Source organism: Manis pentadactyla, chromosome 2 (genome assembly GCF_030020395.1).
Source record: "Manis pentadactyla isolate mManPen7 chromosome 2, mManPen7.hap1, whole genome shotgun sequence".
NCBI classification, from domain to species: domain Eukaryota; kingdom Metazoa; phylum Chordata; class Mammalia; order Pholidota; family Manidae; genus Manis; species Manis pentadactyla.
Window position 1 is genome coordinate 72150277 of NC_080020.1, and position 12505 is coordinate 72162781.

General features: G+C 37.3%; 1 protein-coding gene across 17 annotated transcripts in view; it reads left to right on the forward strand.

Moving 5' to 3' along the window:
* MEF2C (myocyte enhancer factor 2C) overlaps window positions 1-12505 on the forward strand; it is a 160903-nt gene that overhangs the window by 114288 nt on the left and 34110 nt on the right. For 13 of the 17 annotated variants that reach the window (XM_057493577.1, XM_057493579.1, XM_036925653.2 and 10 more), the window contains one exon: window positions 5558-5701. In XM_057493577.1, coding sequence (XP_057349560.1) covers window positions 5558-5701 — 144 coding nt within the window. Of the gene's footprint in view, window positions 1-5557; window positions 5702-5760; window positions 5899-12505 lie in introns of all 17 variants that reach the window. The other 4 variants (XM_036925664.2, XM_036925666.2, XM_036925670.2 and 1 more) reach the window with 2 other exon arrangements.

The following is a 12505-nucleotide window of genomic DNA, read 5'->3' on the forward strand; positions in this document are numbered from 1 at the left end:
GTGGGTGGATGTTTCTTTATGTTTTATACATTAAAAGTCTTCAAATCCTTAATCTTTTATTTCCATTATTTAAAGATGAAAAATTATTCAGTGAAAAAAATTTGAACTCCAATATTAAGATTATCTTTTGAGGAAAGGAATGAAAGCAAACAGAATGAAAATCTCTAGCTCTTCCCAGCTTCTCCCCAGTAGGAGTTAATGTCTGGTTAGAATGAGCATTAACAACCTAGAGAAATACAGTGTTAAGTTTTATATTTTTCATTTTTTATTAAATTTTTACCACAAATGAATAATGTGGGGTAAAATTTAATTTTTTATACTCTGTACTAGATATGATTTGCTTGTCTAATTAAAGTCTACCTACTGATTGTACTAAGTTCGCAGTATTTTAATGCGTCTTTTCATTTCTATATTAAGAACAAAGAAGAACTGTGGAGCAAGGAGAGAGAGCGCAGACAATGCTTACAGATTTGACTGCTAAAACCTATGGAGAAATTTCTTAGCTCCTGATCTTTCCCCCAACCTAAGTAATCCATACGAGAAATCACACACACAAAAAAAAACCATAATATTATAGGTTGTTTCACTGTATATTTAGTGTATATTGCCTGCTTCTCTAAAACAGAAGTGCACAAAACAGTCTCTAGTGTGTAATGGGCTTTTGATAATAGTTTGCTAAAAATGTTTTAAATGAAACAAGTTACTGGGTAAATTATATAGGGCCGCCAGTTCCCAGGACTGAAGGGACACACCACTGTGGAAGGGTGTTTACAAAATACTCTCAGAAACTTCATGTAGAGGCAATATCCATTTCAACTGCACTTCCTATTCCTATGTGCATTTACTACTTTCTAAAGATCATTCAGCTTGTTAAGAGCAGACGCTTATCTTCAAAAAGCTGTGAGAGACAAGCATAAAAATGATTTAGCATCCGAGAAAAGGAAACTACCTTTTCTAAGTTAATGTCTTTTTTTTTCTTGGCTTTTGTGTGAACACGGCATTCATGCAACTAATAGAAATAATTCCTGTGTGTGCTCTTGACACATCAATCCTCTAAAGTAAAGGTAATGCAAGCTGTACAAGAAAGAATGATTATTTGGATTTTAAGGAAAATTAATGAGGATTTTTGAGATTTTCACAAGATGATTTGAAATTTCTCCCGTACAGTAGGTAGGTACAGAAAAAGAAAAATGATGCAAATACACATTTTTGAGGACTAATCTTGCAGACATGGAAGGAAATTGGATGGTTGGAAGCTTTTAATCTGTGATGGTGGCTCTCTGAAATGCTGAATTTTACTTAAATAACAATAAAATAAAATATATAGCTTTCAATTAATTGAAAAAGCCAATATTCAGTTATTTCTTTTTCACTAACAAGAAATAATTAAGGGGAAACCAGTTTTTAACCATTGCACACAGATAGGATTTTCTAGTTGATAACATAATGCCTAAGACAAGAAATGAGAGTTCCATGTGGCATTTTTTTTCATTTATATGTCTTTCAATAATGAAATAGGATCTGTTCCCTACATCTATTTCATCAGAAATTTTGAAGCACCTGTCACCTATCATCGTCAGTTTATATGTATTTCAAGTTTTCCCAAGAACAAATGTAATAGCACAGGGTCCATATGTCCACATGTCTGGGAGGGGAGATTCCACGTGGTTTTTGGATTACCTGTCTGGCCTCTTTTTTCCCATTTATTGCTTGGAGTATGTCACCTTCTGTCAATCTCATTACTTCTCTGAGAAACGGCTGTTCTCAGCTCACTGCCTGACAATTGCTGCCTTGTGAAAACATCCCAGAAGCCTCTGCAGTCAATTGATCTACCCCAAAAGTGTCACTCTCACATGGAAAGCTGAATTCAGTGAACAGACTCACTCAAGATTTAGAGTTCTCTGAGGGAAGAGTGGCTTTAGATATGTAGCAAGAGAAGCTAGTGGTTTCGGTAGATCTCTTGCCCCCTCTTGACATACAGAATAAACTTTTTCAAAACATATTCAGCTGAGAGAAACTGAATATACACATCCAGGACTTCTAGCCCTTTAAAAGAATGATATAAGTGCTTACATTACCTGACCAGTAACATTTGTAGAAGATTAGAGAAGCTTTCAAAGGCCAGTGGCAGAGATTTTAATTTTATTAGAAAAAGCCCTGAAGGAATAATGCTTACTTATCTATTTAGTAACCGCTTAAGTTTATCCTGACTATTTATTACTGTGATAAAGACAGACTTGGCTGAATCTAACAGTAATTCCTTGGTCGTTATTAAACAGCTGTTGATTTTTAATATAATAAATATAAGACTGCTCTTACAGCTCCACTTTCACACTATAGTATTCACGTGTGTGCCTTCACTTCGATTTTCAGAGCTTTATAATTTTACCGTAATCATTCGTTCTTGGCAGAAATGTGTCCTTGAAGTTTTCAGCTAAGGATAATATTTTTGAACTTTTTCAGTGTTCCAGTTATGTGATTATAGAAATTTGGAACTCATAATTAATTTGCTTTTGCGTTTTGTGTTTATATATCCCCAAATGCTCCATTTTTAAATAACAGAATTGAACGTGAAACAAAAAATGTGCCATACCTTTTAATGTTAGAGATATTTCATTACTTAAATGCTGGTGGTATGAATATCTTACTGATGGTAGGATAATGTAGTCAGATACAAGAATTTATTGGGAGAAAATGAGCCAGTTTCCCACCCACCTCACTGCCGTTCCCTTTGTGATTTCATGCCACCTGCCTTGTTTGCTCAATAGTTTTTATAATTCTTCAGATTCAAAATGAGCTGTTGATCTAATTGATTTTTAATCCACAAACTGATGTGTTTTATTGACCAATAAGCATTCTCACTGACTAAAATCTGATGTCTAAGAAGTATTGATATGTTAGCCATATTTTCATTCTCAAAATTTTCCCACAGCCTGACTTTGTAAAATTTCTACCTAATTTATTTCCATGTTTCCATTGCTGTAGTTGCATGTTCATGGGACAGGTCTGTTCTGCACCCCTCACTTCCCCAGTGTAGGGAAGCCTGGACACAGGAAAGGTGGCCCCATGTTGCCCCCACCAGGGGGCAGGAGGTGTGGGCTATCATGCTTGGCCACGCTGGTTTGAGACCCGGCTTACGGTTTCCCTAAAATGTTCATGGAAGACTTGTGAGAGATAATGAGTTATTATTTGTGGCAATCTTTCAAGAAAGTGTAATTGCTGTTTGAATTTTATAAGCCAAACACGATATCTACCCATGAAAGCTTTATAAGAAAATTTAGCACACATGTATGTGCCAGATGGATTGTAATGACAGTTGATAGGCCTCTTCTAACCCTTGCGTTCTGTTGTCAAAAATCTACACATCAAAACAACTATAATTTTTACAACAAGATTTATTGGATAAAAGGTTTAGGTGCATATTGAAAAATTACTGTTTAATAAGACTATAAATTAATGTTAAATAAGACTTTAAATTAAAGGTTTATATAAGAATATTCTTATGGAAATATATATGCCTTATAGAAATAATAGGTGAATAAATTTTGAAAAATCTCCAGTAATGTTTTCTTGATCTTATATGTTTTTCTCTACACAAGTGAATTTTTCTGCAAATATGCAGAGTTTGATGCAAGATACTCGAATTATTCTTAAAAGCTCAAGATGTGGAGATCAAGGCAGAAACACATCATAATGCAATAAATAGTTGTCACCTGGAGTCTTGTGTGGAGATAATGCTAACAAAAGAATTTAAAACACAGGAAATTAAGTGAGCAAATAAAATTATTATTCTAACATCAGTGATATCATTTGTAGTATTACTGCAGGAACCCTCTAGGAGTACTATTCTGGGTGAAAAAGATGGCTGAAGAGCCACGATGGGGGACAGGTGGCCCCACCAATTATAAATTCCCCAAGATAGTAAATTTATATTTTATCATCTTGTGTCAAAATATTCATTTAATATTCAAACATTTTACCACGTAATAAGCTGTAACCATATGTTTGTTATATTATACAACTATAACATTAATAAATATTTACAGAGCCACAGTGTATCTTAGATGTATTAAAAATGGTAGCTTTCTTGGTTAGATTTTTAAATGGAAATCTTCAGTGCCTCAGAAACTAATTTTAAATAATATTGTTTGTTAAACATTGATAAGAGCCAGAGTTAAAATTTTTAAGACTGACACCTCCTTTTTAACTCATGTTGTTTTATTTATTTTCCCCAATTGCATGAATTAAAGATGGAGTGTTATCTCAGCTTTGAAGTCCTTAGCTTGACGTCGCAGCTTTCACTTTATTTGTATGTGAATTCTGTCTTTAATAAAGATGAGCTCTGCTTAACTTTCCACTAATGAATAAGAGACACTTAGGTACACAGCTCTTTATAAACAATTTTGGTAGTACCCGGAAAATTCAGAAATGTTACTACTCTATTAAAAATTAACATGGCAAGCTTGTGATTCATCAGAAGTTTTATGAGCTCTAAAAAATATAACATTATCTCTGTGCATCAGATGTGTACAATTAAATTGATAACCATCAGTTAAAAAAAGGAAAGAAAGAAAGTAAAACTCAGGACTCCTGACTCATACTTTTTCTATTACAGTGTTACCGTGGTATTTATGCATCTGTGACAGCTGAGACTAGACCAAACCCACATTCAGGAGACACAAGGTTCAAGATAAGGCATTAACTTCTCACTTTCATGTGTCAGGAGACAATCTCAGGGTGATCCCGCTCACCTGAAACCAGGAGGCGCTACTGCTAACCCGTAGTTGTTGAGGCGGCTGCCTGGTTGCCATGTCCTTTGGTTTCCTCACCTGGCTCATGATCATGAAGCCCTAAATTCAGCTAGTTTGACTTTTCTTTGAGCCTATGATTAGGCTGATAACTTCTGCATGTTACCAATTTCAATACAAATTTTCACACATATAGAACGTACTAGACTAAACACAGGTGATTCTCCTTATGATCACATAGTCTAAGCATTTTTAATGGTGCTTCGTGAGCCTGTTAGCCGGTTTCTCTTACCTCCTTCTGCTGTCAAGGACACATGCAAAGGGACGGCAGGACACCATTAGTGCTGACCATCATGTTAGACCCAAACTAGGGATCCGTTTCCATCATTTCTGCTTTTGTCATGGTCACAGAATCTGAAATCATTGTGTAATGTTCTTGACCTCTGATTTTTCTGTGGGAAGATAGAGTGTTGCAATTTGCCTCCTTATTTGTATTCTTCTGTAATTGTCTCTCATTAGATATTTGAAGTATGTGTGAATTCTGTATCATGAAACTTCAGCCCTCATACCATGTTTGTTCATTGACTGGATTTAATTGTGAAAGGACTATTTCCCTTTTATTTTTTAGTAAGTAAAGTAATGAGTGTGCTATGGAAACCACTCACAGTTTGAATGGTTTTTTTACCCTAATGTAATATAGCATGTGTAATAACCACCTGAAATCTTGGACAGCCTAAACTTCTGTAACACCCCTGAATGTCTCTTGCAGTCTTTGTCTAGGTTTGAACTCTCCAAATTATGTATTTCAGACGTTGAGAAAGAAGGGCCTTAATGGCTGTGACAGCCCAGACCCCGATGCAGACGATTCAGTAGGTCACAGCCCTGAGTCTGAGGACAAGTACAGGAAAATTAACGAAGATATTGATCTAATGATCAGCAGGCAAAGATTGTGTGTAAGTACTCGAAACACCCTTCATTTTTTTTACTCTTGATATTTCTCTGAACCTGGCAGGCCTTGAACAAGAAAGAAAACAAAGGCTGTGAAAGCCCCGATCCCGACTCCTCTTATGCACTCACCCCACGCACTGAAGAAAAATACAAAAAAATTAATGAAGAATTTGATAATATGATCAAGAGTCATAAAATTCCTGTAAGTACCAAAGGTAGATGGCTGGTCTGCTGATAACTGCTGCAGTAACACACCTTAACCCTTGCAGTGATGGCTTTCTCTACCGAGCATAAGCAGTGGAAAAGTCAAACCAATAAAATAGCCATCTCATCCCACAGGCCGTTCATTTAGAAAGCAAACCCTAAGGGGTGCTGAAAGTATGTAATCTGAAAGAGTTGCCATCAAGAAGTTCATTCACAGGAGGAAGAGAAAGATCTGTGCGACACACCCTGAATTTACACAATCTCTTAAACACACAGTCCGCACAAATCTCAAGACACCAGTAAAAAATGAGAATCTCCTCAACAGGTTTGAGTCTTTCCTAGCAAATACAGATGAACTTCTTACTGAGACCAGGTACACAAGTGGAACTGCAGTTCTCTCGTTCACACTGATGACCATCACCCAAATAAAAGCTTTTTTCTGAATAAAGCCTCAGCCCTTTCTCCCTAAACATGAAGCTCAGCAACACACTGAAGGGTTAAAGCTAATGCTCGCTGCAGGGAAACAGACTGCATGAAAACCTAATGGTAAGATTTCAACATGTTTGTGTGCTGGGGTGATTTTAAAGCTTTATCAGAATATTTGCTTTGCCTACACCAACATTTTCCATGCTTTAACATTTGGCTAAATTTTGTCTTAACCAATTGAAAAAATTTCTAACAATCAGTCATATGCCTTGCCAGATATTTAAGAGAAATAACTCTGCATGTATTATTTTGTTTACCCACATATACAGGGGGAAAGCACATGCCTTTTATTATATTCTGTCATCAGTCAAGTGATAATTCTGTGACATAAAGTGATGCATCTCAATGCTCACATACTTTCTGAATAACTAATGTTGGTGTCTGAACCCTCATTGTATATAAGCTCCTCAGTAGGTAATTCATTCCTTTCTCAAAAATGTCCCTTTTTTGAAAGTTAGCAGAATAGCCTAAACCTAAACCAGATTGAGAGAGATCCACTGAAAATGTGCCTCAGCAATTTCAAGTGCAGATATTTGGGAACAAAAGCTCTCAACCAAATCTTCAACACTGCCCTCACAAGATAAATTAATGCTTTACACATAGTAGGTGCACAATGAGTCCATGTTGGATTAAACCAAATACTTTAAAACTTATGTATAAAATGTATGCATATGAAACTTTCTAGTCTCATAAGTACATATCTGCTTCTTTTGTTAAGTGAAATAATGTCAGCAGTAGAGTTTTTGTTCAGTCACTTATTAATATACTGCATCATGAAGGAAAACTAAGTGCTGGAAATTCTTAAAGGTTTTATACTACATGCCAAGTACTTACACACACATCCACAGTGGGCCTTCAAGTGAAATACTTCCGGTCAGATGCAGCGATGCATACTTGTTATCCTCAGAATTCTTAAAGGATATACCCATTGGATTATATCTTTCCCAGGAGGAGGATAAAAAACAGCTCCTCTGGGCCAATTTTTCTTCTTAATGGCCTGAGTTTCTCTTGCCATCTACTGCTTGAGTTTAGAGCTGCTGGGCACGAAGGTTTGTGAATGTGAGATTTTAAGGTAAAGCCCCTTCAGCGTCTGAGATAGGAGGCGTCTCCTGCACAGTTAGGAAAAGGGCAGTGGGAGTAATACTGCTCATGGCTCTCCGGCAGTCACACCAAATGGGTGAGGAGCTTTAACCCCCCAGTTCTGGGAGAATGCCCATGTTTGCACACTGGATCATTTTCCACATGCTCTTGGCGGGAAGAGGTGTGATGCATACCTGGATTCCTTCACAGCATTTCATCCTGGCGTGTGAAGAGTTCAAAATCAGGATACATGATTTCTTAAGAGGTGCAGTGGTGTGTGGCGGGGGATGAAAAACCACATTAGAGTTTATAGGCAGAGCTATGAGAGGGAGCTACACAGCTCCGAGCTGGGCCTCCCAGTCTTCATCTCTTTAGTAAGTGCTTCCGTCTCCACGATGAAAAGCCCAGTTTTCGCACATCGCTCTCAGTTGCTGGAAGTAAATTTTGTTGAAAGTTTCCACAGCTGCTAAAACATTTACAGCAGGGCAAGGACACTCTGCCCTTTGTATGTAGAGAGTGTCTCCACCTCTTTAAAAAACATTACAAGACTGTTTTTCTATTTCAGAGACCCAGTTTGAAGAGTTTCCCTTTTAAAATAGAAAATCTAATACTGCAATCACCTGTTGGTGCAATTTAATTTATGCCCATATTCCTCAATTACATGAAATAATTCATGGATGGTTTGGAATCTTGTTGACCAGCATTTCCTCATGGGGTTTGCCATGGTTCATGCTGGGCTTCCCAGCAAGAAAAAACAGCTCCATTTGAGGAACCCGGAATTAGGAAATGGGCTGTAAGAAGGAGGGGCAGAGGCGAGAGGAGGGGGGAAGTGGAAATAGCGAGTAGAGAGCTTTTCTTCAGATAAGGGACTGTGAAGAGAAAGAAATAATCCTGTTAACTAGGATCAGGAAGGAGTTAAAAGGAAAGCCCTGGAGACTATTTATATGCACAAGAATACTTGACTGCAAGAAAAGCTCCAGCACAAAGGTGCAGTGGGGATAAATGGCAAAGCTCCTCCAGGAAGGGAAGGAGGGGGGCATCTGAACAGAACAGAGTTGCAGAGGGACCCAGGTATATGTAGGTAAGGTGGTAGGTGGGTAGAGTGAAGTTGAGTGGGTGACCACCTAATGACCTCTGTATTTCCTATTGATTTAGCTTCTATGGATATTGACATAGGGGAGCAGGTATTTGAAAGAGACCGGGAATGATGAAAGGCCAGACCTTGTGAGAAATTGGGGATGGAGAGGGAATGAACAAGTATGGCCCAGAGGTGTCCAGCAGCCTTGGGAAATTTGGATATCAGCAATTGGTAGTCACTAGTCTTTGGAGCTGTGTGATTTTTCTTTTTCTCTGATAGTTTTCAGCTGCCTGGTAATGGTTGATCAAAAGTGAAGGGTGTCATTAGTGGCCAAAAAAAGAGAGTCAGTTCATTCATTCACCTTAAATGAAAGAGAGCTTATTAACTAAAAATGTTCTATTAAAATTACCTTATTGGACTTTTCCTTGTGGTAAGTTTGGGAAAATAGAGGGTGTTGGATAAAAGTTCAGGTTCCTTTCTGACCATGGTGACACATGTCAGTAACCATGATCAGTTTGTTCAGGAACGGAAACTAAATGCTCTTTAGCTATCATGCCTGTATTTCTTAAAGCCGGGGCCAGTGTCATGGGTCTGTGAGCTGTGCAGTTCCACAGAGCCCTGCTCTTAGAGAGCCATGCTTGCTTAAATGTTCTGCTGTCACCGTCTTGGCATTCTAAGTAATTTTTTAATGAGGGGCCCCACATTTTCATTTTGCCCTGGGCCCTGCAAATTATATAGCCAGTCCTGCCTACAGCATTTTATTTATTCACCTGAAATTCCCTCTTCCTTCATGTCTTGAATGTTCTAAAATTTGAAGCCTGACCCTGACATCTTTACAAGTTTGGAGCTTTTAACTATTTTCTTGGCTTTCATTTCGTAGACAACATTTTTTTTTTAATTTAAATGTTTTACATTCCCTAATTTTGAAAAGTCAAAAAAAATGCCCATTTCTGGTAAACATTTTTGCATTAATATAGTCTTTGCATTCCCTAAAATGTTTTTATTATAAATGTTCACTGTATAGATGCAACCATTTCATGTCCCACATAAGGTAAAGGGACACTAAATAGACTTGCCTGGTTAAATGGCAATTTATTATACAACCTGAACTACCACTGAATTTTCTGATAGAAAGGCTGATGTTCTTTCTGATTCTCTGAGATATCTTTCCCGTGTGGTCATTTTTAAGCTTATTTGATTTCAAAATTATTTAGCCAGTTCTTGATATAGATAAGGAAACAAAGCAAAAGACAGAGTACAAAGGATATTAGTGTATTTTTTGAAATATACTCTGAAGCATTACATCTGGCTGCCGTTTAGCCAATCACAAGACAGTTTTTTAATAATCATCATCAAGTTGTTCACAGTCCAAAATGCTGGAAACCAAATAATTCTTGGGCCTGATGGTCAGAGGAAGGGCAGAGTAGAGAGATTTTCACTGAATTATTAGAGCAGTTCAGATTTATTAAATAATTAGTAATAATCCTCTTTATTTTGGATGTCATGTAATCACCCATGGGGGAAAATAGCCTTTGCTCTCTACTGAGACACACTCATTATTTTGTAGACTACTCAGGGAAGAAATAGTTTAATAGCAGATCCTTAGGTACCTAATAATAGTTAAGCATTTATAAGTATTAATAGTGAATACAAATTAAAACATTTGTAACCAAAAGATAGCTTTAAAATATCAAATTTGAGTAAATATGGAAGAGTGGGGTCTTTAAGGTTTATTTTTTCCCAACACTTCAGTCTCAAACTGGCGGTTAGCAATCAGAGAAAGCGCTCTCCAATGTGAATGCTCACTCACATTCTGTGACAAACCATTCAGTTTATGTTTTTGTGTTTCACAAATAATAAGCTACTAACATGCAGCCCAAACTCACTTCACAATATGATTTTTGATAGCAATGTTTTACTTCTATGAAAAAACTTATACTGTGTTACACAGTAATTTAGTGTCAAAAGCAACAGGCTCAGTCACTTCCTAGTTTGGTGACCTTGGGCCACTTACTTATCTCACCAATGTAAAAAGGGAAGAATTCCCAGGAATGGAAGTACAGCATAGAAAATATAACCAATAATATTGTCATATCTGGATATAGTTAACGGGGTAACTGCGCTTACTGTGGCAAGCATTTAATAATGCATGTAATCATCAAATCACTATTAGGTATATCTGAAACCAATATAGTATTGTATATCAATTATAGTCCAATAAAAAAATTTTTAAAGAATTATATTTGCAGTTAAGGGATGTTGAAAGGGTTAAATCATGTGAATGTAAGTTATATAGTACAGTGCCTGCTCAGTTAATAATATGCAGTAAGTTGTAAGTTTTTATTTTTGTATTAGTACAGTGTCTTCCTAAAAGTTCTTTTTGAAGAAAAATATTCAATCCATGGAATTTTACTCAGCTGTAAGAAAGAATGAAATCTTGCCATTCACATCAACATACATGAACCTAGACGGTAATAAGCTGTGTGAGATAAGTCAGAGACAAATCATATGATTTCACTTACATGTGGAATCTAAGAAACAAGACAAATGAACAAACAAAACAAAGAGACTCATAAACACAGAGTCAACTGGCCATTTTCACAGGGGAGGGATGGATGAAATAGTGAAAGGGACTAAGAGGTTCAAACTTCCAATTATAAAATAAATAAGTCAAGGGAAGAAAAGCAGCTTAGGGGATATAGTTAATAATATTGTAATATCCTTGAATAGTGAGAGATGTTACTTGTCATAGTGAACATTTTGTAATGTATATAATTGCCAAATCACTATGTTGTACACCTGAAACCAATATAATATTGTATATTAACTATACTTCAATGAAAGTAGAGTATCTGGGGAAAAGAAATATTTTTTTTAACAGTAGAGAAGGAAAAGCAAGGGGAAGAGATCAGGAGATTGGGTGGTGGTCAGGGCAAGATGCAGGACTAAATAGGGTGGTTAGGTTGGGCTTCCTTGAGAAGGCTAGATTTTGAGCAGAAGCTCCAAAGAAGTGGTGGAGTTAACCATGGAAACGAGAAACTGAGGGACAGACGAAGGCGATAGGAAATCACATAATGGAGCCTGGCAAAGGCTGGAACTTTCAGGGCTTCATGGAACAAAGGAAGAAGTTGGGATTACTTTACTCTGAGTAAGGTGGAGCTCTTGCAGAGTTTGAGTAGAAGAGTGCCAGCATCTGACTTGTACTTTTAAAAGATTGGTCTGATTGCTAGGTTGCAAAAAAAAAGAAAGAGGGCAGGGGTCGAAGCAGTTAAATCTGTTAGGAGATGACTGCAGTGATCAAGGCAAGAGACAATGATGCTAAACCAGGGTGGTAGCTATTAGAAGGTGAGAGGTGATTGGCGACTGGATATATTTGGAAATTAAGCCAGTAGGATTTCCTGATAGACTGGATGTGGGTGACTCCAACGATTTTATTCTATGCATTTGAAAGCATTGAGCTATCATCAGCTGGAAATGAGGGAAGGTATGAATGTGAAAGATTGATAGTTTTGAGATGCCTATTAGACATTCAAGTAGAAATATTAAGGATGTAATTGGATCTGTAAGGCTGGAATCAGGAGAGAGGTCTGAGCTGGAGGTAGGAAAGGGACGGTGGTACTCTTACACTCAGCGAGCCAGCGAGCAAGGAGAAGAAGAAGAGTCAGCAGCAAAGGCTGAGAACGAGCAGCCAGTGAGATAGGAGAGCAAGTTCAGGGCCTTGGGAGGAAGGGCAGTTTATCAAGAAGGAGTCATCAGCTGTGTCCAAGCGGAGGCTGGTTTCCATTGAATTTAGCAACCTGAAAGTTATTAATGACTCTGACAAGAACATTTTTAGTGAAGCAGTGGAGGAAAAAATTTTAATGGAGGTGAGAGAGAACCAGTGTGCTATATTGACCACCCAAGTCACATGAGCAGAACTGCCATTGATGAAATGATTTTCCAAGATGGTGAACAATTTATA